The sequence below is a fragment of the Triturus cristatus genome, chromosome 8 (genome assembly GCF_964204655.1).
Source record: "Triturus cristatus chromosome 8, aTriCri1.1, whole genome shotgun sequence".
NCBI lineage: Eukaryota > Metazoa > Chordata > Amphibia > Caudata > Salamandridae > Triturus > Triturus cristatus.
The window spans coordinates 1,184,421,218-1,184,437,357 of NC_140591.1; the positions used below are offsets into that span (position 1 = coordinate 1,184,421,218).

The 16,140-nt window shown below is 48.5% G+C and overlaps 1 protein-coding gene across 1 annotated transcript in view; it reads left to right on the top strand.

Moving 5' to 3' along the window:
• Positions 1-16,140, top strand: part of LOC146805589 (E3 ubiquitin-protein ligase HERC2-like) — a 1,563,844-nt gene that overhangs the window by 689,420 nt on the left and 858,284 nt on the right. Inside the window, 2 exon segments of the mRNA XM_085622871.1 lie at positions 10,938-11,043; positions 11,131-11,222. Of these exon segments, the coding sequence (XP_085478997.1) occupies positions 10,938-11,043; positions 11,131-11,222 (198 nt within the window).

Genomic DNA, 16,140 nt, shown 5'->3' on the forward strand with positions numbered 1-16,140 from the left:
TCGTCTTGCACGCACCAGATGTCGGCGACGGACCCTCACCCCATCTGCATTTGGTGTTTGGGGGAGCACCACAACGCCACGGACTGCGAGGCTTGTCAGCAGATGAAGCCGAAATCCCGGCGGGAGCGCCGGATGAAACTCCTTTCGGTCCGCATGTCCAGGTCGGATTCGTCGCCGCGTCCGTCCCCCGTGGACGGCTTCAAGAACCGCCGCTTCCGTCTCCGACATCATCCCTCTCCAAGGCCGCAAAAGCGTCGCTCACCTGTTGGTAAGTGTCGCAGTTTGTCCCCTAGGCCTGGTCCCCGGGCCTGCTGGGGGCGCGGGTTCTCCGCGGGTGGTGCGGCCCCGCGTGTCGCCACCCTACCCGCCGTTCCCCGGCGCAGAGGCGACCAGAGCCCAGATGGAGGCCTATGCGGCGGCCTTGCAGGCCTCTTTGGCTCTTCCTTCTTCTCCTCTTCTTCCTGGGACGTCTGCGGATCCCCTGCCACGTGCGGGGACTTCTGCGGTGTCGCCGGCGGCTCCGGCAGGTTCGGCCCCAGGTTCTGAAGATGAGGTGCCGTCGGGGTGCGGCACTTCAGGGTTCCCTCCTTCGGACCACGGCGCCTCTGCCTCGCCGCAAACGCCCGCTAGGGTCCCTGTGGTGTCGCAGGAGGTTGCCGGGGCTCGGGTGGGTCCTGGAGTCCCCCTCGGTCCTCTGGGCAGGCGGCGGCCTTGTCCGAGGCCGAGCTGACGCCGCTCAGATGCCAGCGGCTGCTGGCCCTGGCGGCGTCACAGGGGCCGGCTAGGCGCGGGTCCCCAGGCCCCCCTCGTCCCTCCAAGGAGGTGGCTGCCTCGTCGGAGGTCGAGTCGACGCCTTTTCGGTGCCGTTCTTTGGCCGCCCCGGCTCCGACCCCGCCCCGTTCTCCTGTGGCACGCGTCGTGGCTGAGGTCGTTCCGGCGTCCCGTTCGGCGCGGGTCAATGTTTGTACGGACGCCGGTGGCGGACTCTACGGCGCCGTGCCGGTGTTGGGTCGTTGATTCGTCTTCGGATGCCCCCTCTTCTCCGGAGACTGGATGCCGCGCCGTGGCTTTTTCCCCGGCGTCTTCCAAGGACGGCTCTTCGCCGTCACAGCGCCCACAGTCTTCGCCGGAGGCGCCTTAGGTTCCCCACTCGTCGGTCAACCCTCCCCCATTCCGAGCTTGGCCTTTCCTTCCGGTTGGGCTGGGAGACGGCTGCCTTAGCTTGCAGCCGTTGCCCACGGAGGAACTGCTTTCCCCACTGCATGGCCCTAAGGAGGCGAGTGCTGGCTTCGCCCGGGCTGTCTCTACGGCTGCAGGAATCTAGCGCATGGGCAACCCGGCTGCCCATTTTCCCACGGATCATTTGCTGGAGTTTCTCCATCAGGGCTCTGGTGGACGGGAGCTGCTTCTTCCCTTCGAGGCTGCACTCCATAATTCTCTCTTGGGGGCCTGGGGGCGTCCTGCCACAGGGTACCCGGTGCCCCAGCCACTTCTGCACCGCCACCGTCCTGCTCCGCATGATCCTTTCTGCCTCTTCCTCCACCCTTCTACCGAGGGCCTCTTTTGCAGACTGCCTTTTCCTCCTTGCCATCGGTGTTGTCTCCCCTGTCGTGGGAGACCCGGTGGTTGGATTCCTGGGGGCGCAACATCTTCGCCTCCTCCAGTGCTGCTTTGCGGGCGCTTAACACGCTTTGTGTATTGGCCAGAGCCACTTCTTGCTTATGGGATTCGGCGGAGTCCCTTCTGTCTTCCGCTTCTCAGGAGGGTGCCTGTGTTGATCTGCGGCACCATGTGTTGAATGGCCGGGAGCTGGCGGCGTTTATTCTTCACTCGGCTCTGGATGTTTCGGAGGTGCTTGGTCGCACCATGGCTTCTTCAGTGGCCATTCGTCGCCATGCCTGGCGAAGTGATAGTGTTTTCCCTGAGAATGTTAGAGAACGGCTGGTTGACCTTCCCTTTGATGGCGCTCTTTTGTTCCACGCCCCTGCGGATTCTGCCGTTCAGAGGTTTCTTGCAGAACTTCGTCCTCCTCCTCCTCCCCGCCCTCAGCGACCTGGCTATCGGTCTGTGTTCTGGGAGGTGTTCTCCCGTGGTTTCCTGGGGCCTTATAATGAGTAGCTCCGGTTGTGTGTTCTGTGTGGTTGGTGTGCCTTGGGGCCCTTTTGTTGGGCCTTGGGTGCTATTGGCTGCTCGTCCGGCCCTTTTTTGACTTATGGTTTTGGCTGTTGGTAAGCCCGGTAGGCCCTGAGATTAGGCCTTCTATGGCTTCTTTATTGGCTGCTTGGTAAGCTGTCTGCGGGTTTTTTCTACAGGTCTTTCTGTTTTGTCCTCTGCTGCGGAAATGTTTTCCTAAGAGGTGTTCCCATGGTTCTTTGGACGTAACCTACCCTATGTGGGGTACTTGTAACTATTACATATTTCTGTCATGTGCTGGGGAAGTGTGGTCACCCTTTTCGGGTTCCTTGCTCTCATCACGGTATGTCACAGGTGCGATCTTCTTGCCAATTGTCTTGCGGCGGCTTGGCTCAGTCCGTCCTTCTCCTTGTCGCTACGTCGCTTGGCCGGTCTGGCCTACTGTCTGCGGTTCCGCCCTTTTGTCCTGTGTTTCGGCTTGGTCCTCTGTATGCTGCTCCAGAGGGTTTGGCTTTCCTTGACTGTGTTCTGGTGACCGGCTTGGGCCCGTCCTGTCTTTCTGTCTTTCTTTCTGTCTTTCTTTCTGTCTTTCTGTCTTTCTGTCTTTCTTTCTTTCTTTCTTTCTTTCTTTCTTTCTTTCTTTCTTTCTTTCTTTCTTTCTTTCTTTCTTTCTTTCTTTCTTTCTTTCTTTCTTTCTTTCTTTCTTTCTTTCTTTCTTTCCAGTTCCTCCACTTCTTAGTGGGTCAGTGTGCATGTTTCTTGCCGGCCCCTTCCTTGGGGTGTGTCCTGGCCCTCCCTGGCCTCTGCCTTCAGCTGGCGTCTGCCTTGTCCTGGGTGCACCGTCCCATGGTGTTACCTGCTGTTGGTGGCATATGCCTGTGCAGGTCTGCTTGTTCTACTCCACCACTGTGATCTTAATGTGTTCCTTTGCGCCCCTGCCTCTGGTTCCGCTGGGGCTTTGTGCAATGGTGTTTTCTTCTTCCGCCTGTGCTTTTGGCGGTGGAGCCGTTCCAGTCTCGCCCGCTGCTTGCGGCCGAGGTGTGATCAGCTCTTTTCTAACTCGGTGCATGTGTTTCTTACGGTGGGCCCTGCCTCTGGCTCTACCTTCTCTTCCTGGGTTTGAGGTGGCCCTTGTGTTTCTAGAGGCTTTTGAGGCGCTGTCTGCCCCTGCGGGCTGTTGGGCGCTCTCCCTTGGTTGGGCTTAGGATATCCTGACCTTTTCCTTCTTGTTCTTGTGTCATGTCCCCTACTGGGGCCCTGGTCTCTCCTGGTGGGGAGGCTCTCTTGCAGGCCCTCCTCCCTTCTGGGTATGGCTAGGGTATCTATTCTACGTTAAGGAATCTGCGGCTAGTAGTCTCTATCAGATGTACAAGTTACTTACCTTTGGTAACGATGTTTCTGGTAGAGACGATTCTAGCCGCAGATTCCTTCACGACCCGCCCTTCCTCCCCCTTCTGCGAGGACCCTCTGCTGGGTTTCTGCGCTAGCCTCCCTCTGGGTGGCTTGTCTTCTGTGGGGGTCCCTTTTTCGTTTTCTGCCCGTCGTGCTTCCCTCCAGTTGGATTCTCTCCAGTGTAGAGGCCTGCTTTTGCTCTTTTTTCCCTTGAATTTTAGAATTCCTGATCCCTTGCGGTCTTCTCAGCAGGGGCTTTTTTTCCCTGTACTTGGCCTCCTGCTCCTTTCTGAGGCTCTGGCCCTCCTTCACTGTGTAGCCTGGGGGTGGATTGTTGTTGCTCCTCTGTTCCGGGCTTGTGGACCTTTGCTGTGTGGTTGATGGTTGCAGTCTCTCTTTCTCTCTTTCTGTTACGTCGCTTTCCACTGCTTGGGCCTCCAGCCTGGCATTCGCCCTGGCTTGCACGGTGGTTCCATGGAGTGGTGCTTTACGCTTTCCCTGCTGTGGCTTTCCTGAGGTGGCCTTCTGGTACTTTTGTACTGCTGGTGCTATTGCCTGCCTGGCACAGTTGTTTCTCAGAGATGGTCTGCTCTTCTTCCTGCTTTGGCTTTCCTGTTGTAGCCTCCTGGCGCCTCGGTGCCACCTGGTGCTGTTCCTCACCTTTTGTCTCTCTCTTTTTGTTTCTCTGATTTTTCGCACACTGTTCCCATGCTCTCCTCAGTTTTGTTGTGATGGCTCTGCGTTGTGGCGCTGAAAAGTTCTCCGAAGCAAACTGACGACAGCGCGCCGGGGTGGGGGTTATGTGACCTCGCCAACGTCACACCCGCGGAGGACGTCGGGGCGGAGTCGTGAGGTACAGCCCCCCCAGCGCACAGAGATGCTGGGCAAGAAAGTTTTCCGGGTCTAGTCTCACGCCTGGGGATAATTCTACGTTAAGGAATCTGCGGCTAGAATCGTCTCTACCAGATACATCGTTACCGAAGGTAAGTAACTTGTACTTCGAGGCCTATACCTCAAACAAGGCCATAGAAATGCAATTGAATATTCAAGCTCAGAGTTTGTGGAGGCGGCCCAGTACAGGAATGAATCACAGTTCAGACACTTGCCCAGAGATACATACTGGCAAAAGATTGACATCATTTTCAGAACGAACTCTGATCACATTTAGATGCCTCAGATAATGCCACCCAATTATGATGACAGCAGTGAGGAAGACCGTTTGATGCGTCCTGCCAAAGGAAATACAGCTATTTGGCCCTTTTAAATGCAAGTGCCTCGACACATCTCTGAAGTTGAACTGAAATGCCCTTTGGGACTGCCTTGTACAGAAATATCATCCTTCACAGCAGGCCTTGAGAAGGCGGCAGTGGTACTGAAACTACCACTACCGGTGGAGGAAAACAAAGCAGACTTCCTGATGGAGATCATTGAACCTGCCACTGTAGTCTTCAAGCCCTTGATCCTGTGTAACAAAGCACTAATGGACCCAAAAAAGAAAACCTGTGTCAAAACTACATCGGTTCCAGCAGTGACACAACAGATCACACGCTTCTGTTGGCCAGCACCTAAGGATTCGGACTTCTTATATTCCTATCTGTCACATGAAATGCTGGTGGTGCAGGCATCATTCTGTGCGAAAGAGAACCTAGATTCTTCCCCACCTCACCTCCTGTTTTGGAGTGTAAGAAACTGGAGGCAGTGATGAAGAAAGTATTTTCCTTAGGGAGCCTGGGGTTCAGAACATGATAGCCATTTGCTTGCTAACCAGGTACATCCATGCGCTGTGGAAGATTGCCTCCCGTAATACCTGAAAGGTAATTTCATAGAGATAGTCCAAAATGGGCAGGATACTGTGAAGCATATTCTCAGAACAGGTCCAGACACTGGATTTGTTTGCCAGGGCAATGCATCCTTCTTTATGATTGGGACACAAGTCTGGCTGCGCTCGATGTTCTTCTTGGGTGATGTCCAACAATTTGAATGAACATGCCTTTTGTGTTGTCATGCCTCTTTGGAGAAAAAGCAGACTTGGACCTCAAGAGAGTCAAAGTGGGGTCGGGCTACACCTCTTTCATTAGCGCTGCCATACCCAGCTCATGAATTTCACATGCCATACCACAGGTTTTGGGGTTACTTGAAAGTTATCTGCTATTTCTAGTGCCAACTCTCCCAGCTGGTCCAGCAGCCAAACCAGTTTCTACAGCAATGCAGAAGCAGTGTCTGTCAGAGCAAACGTGTTGCACCACGAGGAGACCATCACGCTGGAACAGTGGTCCACCAAGTTATAGAAAGTCATTATGCCCTTCCCTCCAAGCAGTCTCCCCTCCCCTCCCCTACCTACCCCAAACACTCCCCAAGTTCTCTCTTCTCTGTCACACAAACATATCTGCACTCTCCAGCAGGAGGTGGTGGCCCTACTGCTGAAAGGAGAAGTGGAGTTGGTCCCGGAGCAGTATATTCAACAAGGGTGTTACTCTCGATGTTTGCTGGTGCCAAAGAAGGACAGTGGTTTGAGTCTGATCCTGGACCCTAGTGTCTTGAAATCTTTCCTCCAGAAGGAGAAGTTCAAGATTCTGCCCCTTAATTGCTTATGGCACAGTAAATAGGAGACTGGATAGTGTCCTTCAAATTTCAGGGCACATACTTCCATGTATTGATCCTGCGATCACTCAGGATGCACCTGTGTTTCGTTGTAGGTTGCATCTACTACCTGTTTGCGGTCCTCTGTTTGCGTTAACATCAACGCTCATGCTGGATGCTCTTCAGCAAGATGTTGGCAGTGGTTGCCACACATCTCTGAGAGTTGGGGCTCTCTGTATTGCCATACCTAGATAATTAGCTTACTGCAGCTGGTGTTGGACCATATGAATGCCTCAGGTTCCTTATTGTTCAACATGGGTTTAACCTGCCCAAGTCTCACCTGGAGCCCTCTCATCGCCACCGGTTTATAATGTCAGTTCTGGTTGTGACATCTCTAGACCTTCCCTCCTCTGCAGAGGACTTGGGACATGAGTCTGGTGTTTGAAGAGGGAGCTCAGGTTTCAGTCCTGAAGGTTCTTTGCCTGCTGGGGTCTGCTCACTCCTGTATACTGTTGGTCACTAATGCACGCTAGCACAGGAAGGCTTTCCAGTGGTGCCTCCTTGTGCAATGGTTATAACACAGGGCAATCGGATAAACAGTATCAAGATCCTCCGGGGCATCACATTGGATCTCAGTTGGTGGTCAGTAGTGGAGACCCTCTCCCATGGGAAGTCCTTTTGCCCACCACCAGCAGTCTCCAAAGTGGTAATTAATGCCCACCAAGAGGAGTTGGAGATCAGAGGCGTCCTGTATCTGTAGGAGCAAGGATTACATATCAACTAACTTGAACTGCAGGTGATTTGCCTGGCACTGAGTGTCTTCCTGCCCTTCCTTCGCGATTGGTCTGTCCAGGGGGAGGGTCTGTCTCAGAAGTGTCATGGATTTTAGATTACATGTTCACCAAGCATTATTGTTTGGATTTGGTAGTGCAAAGAAATGGCAATTTGCTTGTTCCATGCTCCAGGACTTTCTTGTGGGATCATTTTGTCACACCCTTCACCTGGGAAGCATATTGTTAGGGTATCTGTTCAAAATATGAGGAGTCTTCAGGCATAAGTATCCATCGCAAAAACAAGTTACCTACTTTTAGTATCACTCTTGCGGATCCTCTTTCTATTTACAGATTTCTCATTGATCCTGCCCACATACTCATTCTGAGGAATGGTCACAGTAATTACATAAATAAGGTTCTAAAATTAGATTACTGCACTGAGTAGCAAATTTTGATTTACTGTTGCCCATGGCTCCGCCTCAACGTGATAACAATGGATGAGGAACCGGATGTCAAGATGCCGGGGTGGTCCTATTGGCTCTGGTGATGTGAAATATCCAGTTGGGACCCGATGGTGAGATGGAGCTGGGCGCCACCTCTGAGTACAAGAGAGCTGTTGGAGAATTTTCTGATCCAGAATGCATCTATGCGGTCACCATCCGGCTTGTATTCAAAATTGAAAACAAATTAGATCAGTGCCACTAATCTCAGTACTAAGGTCATATTTTCTGAGGCATCTCTGCATGATTTTTTTGTTTACTTTGTTTGTATTAACTGTTGTGTATAGCGTTTTGTTTCTCTATAATACTTCTAACTGTGTCTTCCTCACCTTTGGAATGTCCCCAGATGCCCGGCTGGATCTAGAGAATTTGTCACCAAATTCTTCACCATTGCTACCGCTTGCTTGCAGGTGACGTCGTGAGACTCCATGTTGACTCCACAGTGCCTCAGAAGTGGCAGAGTGGAGCTGCATATAAGTGCCACCCCTGCGCACTGACATCAGTTTCTTTACTTCTAAATGCTTTAACACAGAACCGGAGCTCCACTCCAAAGTTCCTCTGTTTTTCTGTGGTTTTCAAATTGTAAACAGTGTGTTAGGGAACAATGTCCCCACCAAAAACTGCAGGATTCAAACCATCCTAGACTTCAAAAAGCAGATGTTGGTTATGGACTTTCACAAGTTATGTTTGTGGTCTTTGGGCTTTGGCCACAGCTCTTAGGTTGAGTGACAAGTGTGCTGTCCTGCACCACAATGCAATTTGTGCTGAGAGTTGAAACTTTACATCTCCAAGCACAAGTAGAGGTTGCAGTTGAAGCATAGTCCCCACTCTCACTTTAACTCTTGTTACTAATCAACGGCCCAGTCTATGGGTGACTCCTTTGAAAAATCCACCTCCACTACAGTCCGACATAGACCACCTCTGAACAACAACTGAAGTCCTTACATCTTTGACTTTCACAATCAACAAGCCAAAGTCCTCCCTGCGTCCCAGCCAGATAATTCCATTCATTGGTTCAATCCTAACATTCAAAGCCTTTCCTCAACTGCACTGAGTCTGGAACATTCAAGACATGATCTTTGTTTTAGGATTGGTCCTGGCTTTAGGTGATGGTTCTTGGCCTCCTGACCTTGTGTGTCCTCCTTGTCCCAAAAGCCAAGTGGTACATGCAGGCCCTACAATAGACTCAAAGTTCTCAGTGGGTACAACATCAAGGCTCAATTCAGATCACACAAAGGGGATGCTGTATTTTTGTAGTGGCAGCTGGCTGGCACCAACCTGACGTGCATCAGGCCACTCTCTTTCCCACCCACATTTCAAAGTGGTGATGGACACATTGCTGCTGAGTTGTTACTTTTGGGGGGGATGGAGATCAGAAGCCTCTGGTGTCAGTTGGAGGGCAAGCTGCATATCAACTCTCTGAAGCTTTGGGTGATCAATCTGGCCCTGAAAGCCTTACTGCTATTCATCAAAGGGAGTCTTGTGCAGTTCCTCACAGACAGTACAACTACCATGTGATAAGGCAACAAGCAGGGCGCAGTGGGCTCTTAGATAGCCAACAACCTTCATTGTATCTGATTGCCAGAGTGGACAAGCTGAGAAGGTGTCACCTGGACCATGAGTAGCTTCTCCATTCTAAGGTGCTGCAGAGAGTACTTCCTGGCTAGATCTATACACCACTGTCCAGTGTCTCATTCTAGATAGAATGGAAGGGCGGACTCCTGTATGCCTTTCCTCTGCTACCTCTTCTGCCTTGTGTTCTGAGGCAGATCAAGAAAAACTGGGCCCAAGTCATTCTCATCTCCCCAGACTGGGCCGAGAGAGAGTGCAACCTTATGCCCCAGTGACTGAACATTTGTCCTCTGATCTTATTTCGGGAGGACCTCTCAGCAACCAAGCAGGAGCTTCAATCTGAGTTTCCCCAACTTGTTGTTCTTGCAGCCAGACACCTGTCCACAAAGTATGTCTATGCTGGATTTGGGGCCATTTTGTCACTTGGTATGGTACCTAGCAAGGCTTTGCAGTGGGCACAGTGATTGGTTATTGGTCAGCCCTTTTGGTGTTTACCTGACCAACCACCAGTACTGATGCTTTTTCATACCACTTGTTAAGCCGCAATGGGACCTGAATTCGGTCTTGATTTTTCTCAGGTGCACCACCTTTTGGCTAATGCCAGCTGTTCTTTACAGCTCAACTCAAAAGACCCTCTTTTTCATTACCATCATTTCAGCACACTTACATAAGTGAACTGTAGGTGCAGCGGCCCTACTCCACGTTCTTTCTGGACACTTATACTAAAACCAGAGTGGCTTTCCTACCTAAGGATGTGACTTATTTTCGCGTTGGTCAATCAATCACTTTGCCAGCATTTTTCACCCACCTCACCGCCCCTCAAAAATGCAAGAGAGGCTCAATCACCCTTAGAGGGCAAAAAGTTTAAAATCTACACAACAAAGGACCATTCCTTGGAAGATCAACTCTTTGTTTAGTTTTCTGGGGCGAAGATTGGCAGAGCGATGCAAAATAAGTTCCTGTCAAAGTGGATAGTCCTCTGCATCAAAATCTCCTATGCAGAGGGCAAGAAGTGGCCTTTGAATCCATGCAAGCTCATTTCAAAAGGGCAAAGGTCACTACAACAGCTTTGTCATAAGGGGTGCCTATTCTAGACCTCTGCCATACTGCAACATGGACAAACATTTGTGAAAGGGTACTACCTTGATAGTCTGGTCCATCTGGAAACTGGCCTTGCCCACTGACACTCCACCTTTGGGAGGTGTTGATATAGTATCTATTTTAAAGGGGAGAAAACCTGCAGTTAGAAGTATCCACCATAATAAATTGCTTACCTTTGGGTATGCTTTTTCTGGTGGATACTCAATCTAATTACAGATTCCTCACTACCTTCCCACCTCCCCGTTCTGTGGAGTTGTCTTTTTTTACATTTAAGAAAATCCCAAGTTAGAGAATCAGCCCACTGTCTCATTCAGTCGGGCCCAGACTCCCGAGGGGACAAAAGGAGAAATATACTAAATTTGACGTCAGTACGCAGGAATTGTTCTTATTGCACATCCAGTGCAGTGTTTAGTCCCTGCAGAGTCACATGGCACCTCCTGCCCGTATTGTAGCTTTGCTAAAGAATTCTCCAGATCCAGTCTGGTGTCTGGGAATGTTTTAAAGGTGAGGTTTTTGCACTAAAATATTGTATCCACCAGAAAGATTGTTACTAATGGTAAGTAGCTTGTTTATATGGGAATATCACAGCTGTTGCAGACCCATTTCTTGAGGCGGTGTTGGTGGGCTTAACGTTTTATGTAATGTATAATCTATGCATATTTCCTGTCATGAAGTTTGAGAATACAGCACAGATTGTGTTTACTTGGTGCGACTTCTAATCGGGACATGTGAGAAATATTGCATGCTACCGACACATTTTTGCTATGGCTCGTATGTGCATACTCTGATTACTCTCTTTCCGGATTCTCTGAAACATTGATCCCATACGTGAAATGTAATGCCCAGAAAAGAACTGAATACCCTTGCTGTATATACTGTTTTATAGCACTGGATTCGGTTGGAGATCTTCCCTGATGTTCTGATCCACAGACTGAAGATGGTGGTGGACCCAGCAGACAGTAGCTACATGCCTTCTCTTGTTGTGGTTTCAGGTAAATTTGAAAACGGTTAATTAGGAATAGTTTTTGTTATTGCGCTTGAGAAATAGTCATTGAACTGAAGTCTTTCTGTTTGCGCAGGTGGAAATTCATTAAATAACCTCATTGAGTTGAAGACAATCAACATCAATCCCACTGACACAAATGTACCTCTCCTCAGTGATTGCTTAGAGGTAAGTATTAAGCAGAAAGGTCTCTCACATGTACTTTTAAATGCCCATATACATTGTAGATGTATTACTATGTTCTAAATTTCATGGTGCCTTGAAATCAAGTGAATGGTGAACATTTTCATGTTTACTTTGAATTAATCACTGGCAATCCTAGTCAGCCCTCTGAAAACATACTTATTTTTTTTCCTATGCACCGTAATCTGGTGCTGGATTGCCTTGCTCTGAGCCTTCTATGGCAGAATCCCTGTGCGTATTATTATGTGCCTTTGCATTTGTTAATTTATGCATGTATTGATGATGATATCCATTTAGCCGTCTGTGTCGATTCCAGTCTGTAGGAGACCTATGCAGAAGCTTTGTGTGTGCTGTAATAAAATAGTTGGAAATATTCCCTTAAAGTGAATGGATGCCACTGTGGACTGGCATGTTATGCATTGTTCATCACAACATAAGTTAAAAAGTTAGCCGTTATTTCACTGGAGTAGAGAATTTTAAATGTGACCTCATTTTTAGGTCTCCCCTTCAGACATCTTTAGTTGTTTACTGTTTAAGACCTATTGTCTACAAGACAATATAGAGTGGGCTTTGAATCAGCCCCTTGCTGATTGGTGGCTTTCTTGTCTCTTAGTTCCCTGCTCTTCATTCAAATGGTTTCCTCCCTATTTCTGTTTTTGTTCGGCTTCTGGAACATAGCTTCTTTACCTTAATTTTGAATGGCTGCCTTTATTCTTCTACTGCTGACATGAAGGAATTATTTTTTAGTTCTCTTAAGCTCTCCGAGGTGTGCGCTCCAAGTTTTCCTCTTCACTCTCTCCCAGCTCTATTTTTGACTTATTTATTGAGTTTTTTTTCTTAAGAAGGCTTGGCAGCCACACACTGCTACCAGGCTGCTTGCTTTTGGGCATATTCTCAACTTTTCCCCACTTCCTCTGCTGTCACCTTCCACCCTCCTACTTCCCACACCACTAACTTCTCCCTCCCAACTGCTCACCTTTCTTTGTAACTTTTTGCTAATTGTTTTGAGCTAATGGGCTGCTTGCTTCTCAGAGATTTGCTCAGCATCCTGTGCAAATTTTGTTAATTCACAGTTTTTAATTTACTATTTTGCATTGGTCATCTTGGATCAGTCACATAAAGTAAATAGAATTTTTTTTTTAAATGGCTGCTCGTCCTTGGCTGGTTCTGACTTAGAATGCTTTTTATTTTTGATAAAATTCATTCTAAGATGGCCACCCATGCATACTTACGCTTGGGCAGTCATATTTTCATTGATTTGATCCTGAACTACAAAAAAACATTCTAACATGGCCATCTTTGTGTGCGTTGGTGCTACTGCAATGGTGGGCATATTGGATTTTTTTTATTACAATATTGCGATGCAACCTAACTGGCTTTTTTTCTTTGAAAATTCTTGTTTTAAAATTTACTCTAACACTTTGAACATCTGAATTAGATTTAACAAAGTTAATAGTAGTGGTAGCTGTAGGAAAGAGCCCTTTTTGACACGGTCACTCCTGCTTTTTGCCTGGTATTTCATGCAATTTTGACAGAAGTGTTCTGGGTTCCTGCTATCCAGGTACCGAGTGCCAGATCTCTTTCCCTAAAACAGTACAATTGTTCCCCCAATTGGCAATATCTTTGGCACCCCCTGTAAGTCCCTATTAAATGTTATTCCTGGTACCTAGGGCAGGTAGACTAACGATTGTCCATCAGGGTTGCAACATGTGTTGTGCCACCCTAAGGGACCCCCTCAAACACTCATGCAAACTGCCATTGCAGGTTGCGTGACATGGTGCGGAGAAAAGTGAAGACACAACATGGCACACCTGTCTGCTATGCCTGCAGACACTACATGTAATGTAAATCACCCCTACAGCAGGCCTTACAGCAGTAAGGCAGAGTGCATTATATTATATGTGAGGACATTGCTGCATGAGCAGATAGGCCCCTGTGATGACCATGTTGATTCTTGGGCATTGCCAGTGAACAGGTAACCCATCATTTTGAGTATATGTAGTGGGCACTGGTGTTTGAGTTCCCCAGCTACATGATGGCATCACTGAAACTAAAGATGTTTGTTATCAAACATATGATATTAATAATCCCACACTGATTCCAGTGATGGATTTATTATTACATGCACCCATAGGGCACCTTAGGTGTCCCCTGAAAACCTACAAACCTCTAGTGTACTGGCTGATTGGTGTGGACCAGCCTGCCGCCACAGACTAGTCTCTGACCCCCTGCAGGTGAGAGCCCATGCTCTCTGAGGGCAGAAACAATATCTGCTCCGGCAAGAGGTGTTGGCGACCCCTCCAAGCAGAATGACTAAGTAATCAGCATATCCAGGCAGGAGGCTTCAAAGGCCTTTTCTGCCTTTGATATGTGACCCAGGCTTCCCCCGACAGGGGAAATGCCACCCCCTGCTCCGAGCCCATTTGGCACCAGGACAGGTGGGAAACTAGCTAGGCAGGAGGTGCTAAGTTGGGCTACCTTACGTGAACACAAAAACTAGAATTCCACTGTCTTGGTTTTTGGTGAAATTAGGTTCACTGGGTCCAAGGTTATGCCCACTTCCCACAGGAAGTGGTAATATGGTGGGGTGTAGTCGCCCTAAAGGTAAGTAGCCCATTGGCTACTACTTGTCGCTCCCCTTAATGCCCCTAAATTGAGTAATAGGTGGCACCCCCTGATGCCAGGAACTCCGATTTGAAGGATCCAGAAGAAGAGCAGCGAGAAAAATAGTACTGAAGACTTGCTATGTACTTTTGGCACCAAACCCTGCTAGCCTGCCTGTACCAGTCTCCACAATCGTGACCGAGTGACTTGTCCTGCAGCTGAGCATTTGCCAAGAGCCCAGGTAGACTGCCAGCCCTTCACAAATTGCCAGCAATCTCTTTTGGAGTAGAGGAGCTACTCCCCTGCAGTCCGCAGGTCCCGAAGAATCCGAGTCCTGTTTACCGTGATGCAGCTCCCTGGCCAAGCCGACGCAGCAGCCGCCCAGGAAGTGGTACGTGTGCCCTAGAAGGTCAGATCTGTCGGCCCCCTCCCACTGAGTGAGAGGACACCAGGACTGACCGGAGCCACAGAGCACCAATACCAGGGATACCTGACCCTTGCAGCAAACTCAGTCCATGTGAGTCCAATCCATACTCTCACTGCACCAAGACTGAGTTGCAGTCGAGGGACACCGGTACTGCAGAGACCCACTTCCAGAGTGGCCAACTATCCTGATTTTTGCACCCTCAGCTGGCAAGGCCGACAGCCGCGAGGGACTTTAACTCACTGATCCCAGCCAACCTATCTACTCTGCACCGAGCATCCCAACCTGGAAACCTGAGTATTGACTTTGCTTTCTTACTCCCAACACCCTTATGACCAGAGCCCCCCGTTGGGTGGGCCCGGACTTGTCCTTAAGTCCTCCTCTTCAGTTTGTTTTTAGGTGGCCCTCCTTCTTTCCACAAGTTTATTGCGCAAAGCTATTCGACCAGGGCCTTTGCACCCGGGCGCCCCAGGACTGGTAACGAGTAACTGCTGGTGGTACTTTGGACCTTGGCCCCTTAAGTCCAGAAGGAGACGCCTGCAAACTCACTGTAAATAACTGTATGCAACATATGCCTTTTTCCTATAGGAAAGCATTGCTGCGTAAAGAGACTTTTAAGTTAACATTCTACTTACCTGTAAAATCAATATCAAAAAAAGTACTTACTTGATAACAAAGTTCTTGGTATCAAAATGTATATAAAAATAAGAGTTATTTTTCTAAACTGGTCTTGGATTTATTCTTGTTTGTCTCATTTATTGACTCTGTGAGTACAACAAATGCTTAGCACTGCCCTCTAATGAGCCTGATCTGCTCGCCCACACTACCACAAAAAAGAGCATTTAGTGTTATCATTTGTGCCTCTGTAAACCAATAAGGGTTGCCTTGACTCTCTACACAGTGTCCTTGTTTTGGTCCACTATAGAGAGCCAGCTTCCTCCAGTAGCCATATATATATATTTGTAGAAAACCAGACTGAGATAATGGCATGTATTAAATCTTCATAGCAAAGAAAAGAAAAATAATACTGAATCAGGTTTTTGCATTCAGTGAAAGAGGTCTGTTAATGCAAAGGTGAAGAGAGGTCCAGCTTTATACATGAAAAAATAAAAGAATATGAACATCTGGTGGACACAGAAAATGAAGCATGCACTGCTTGAAATTGTGACCAGGCAGTGTGGTATTGTTTAAGGGTACAACTTACCAACCTGTTTGGAAGTGGGGTAAATTAGTTAGAAGAAAATGAAAGAACTCTCTTTGTTGCATTGCCAAAGCAGAGTGGTCTTTCCTATCCCACTCGTATGTAACTGCCTACTGCTATCTGTTATTCTATCCTTTCACTCATATAGGTATTATCAAGATGATAAGTATCATCTCATACAGATGGGCCCTTTCAAGTCCCAGCGACTACCAGTGACCTCCAGAATTCCACAAGTATCTAGCTTTATGTTATGTTAAATAGATTTCTTGAGGGCTCGAATGCCCGGAGGAGTCTTGGCGCCTAGCTTAAATGACTAACTGTGCAGTGATTGACCTATAGCTATAGTGTAATGAATAACAAGGTTTTTAGAGATTTCCTGAAGGCTAATAGGTTAGGGGCCTCCTTGATATGCAGCGGAAGAGAGTTCCAGGCTTTAGTGGCTCCCAGTACAATGCTCTTGCCTCCCCAAGTTTGGCCGAAGCTGAGCGAGGTGTCCTACCTGGATTGTGCCATATAAAACTTTGTTGAAGAAAGAGTGGGCCTAAGCCATGCAATGCTTTTAAGGCCATGAAAAAGTGCTTTGAATGCGATTCTCTGTTTTATGGGGTGCCAGTCCAATTTTCTTATAGCATTTGCAGCTGAGTGGTATTTGAGGATTTTAAAGAAGAGTCTAG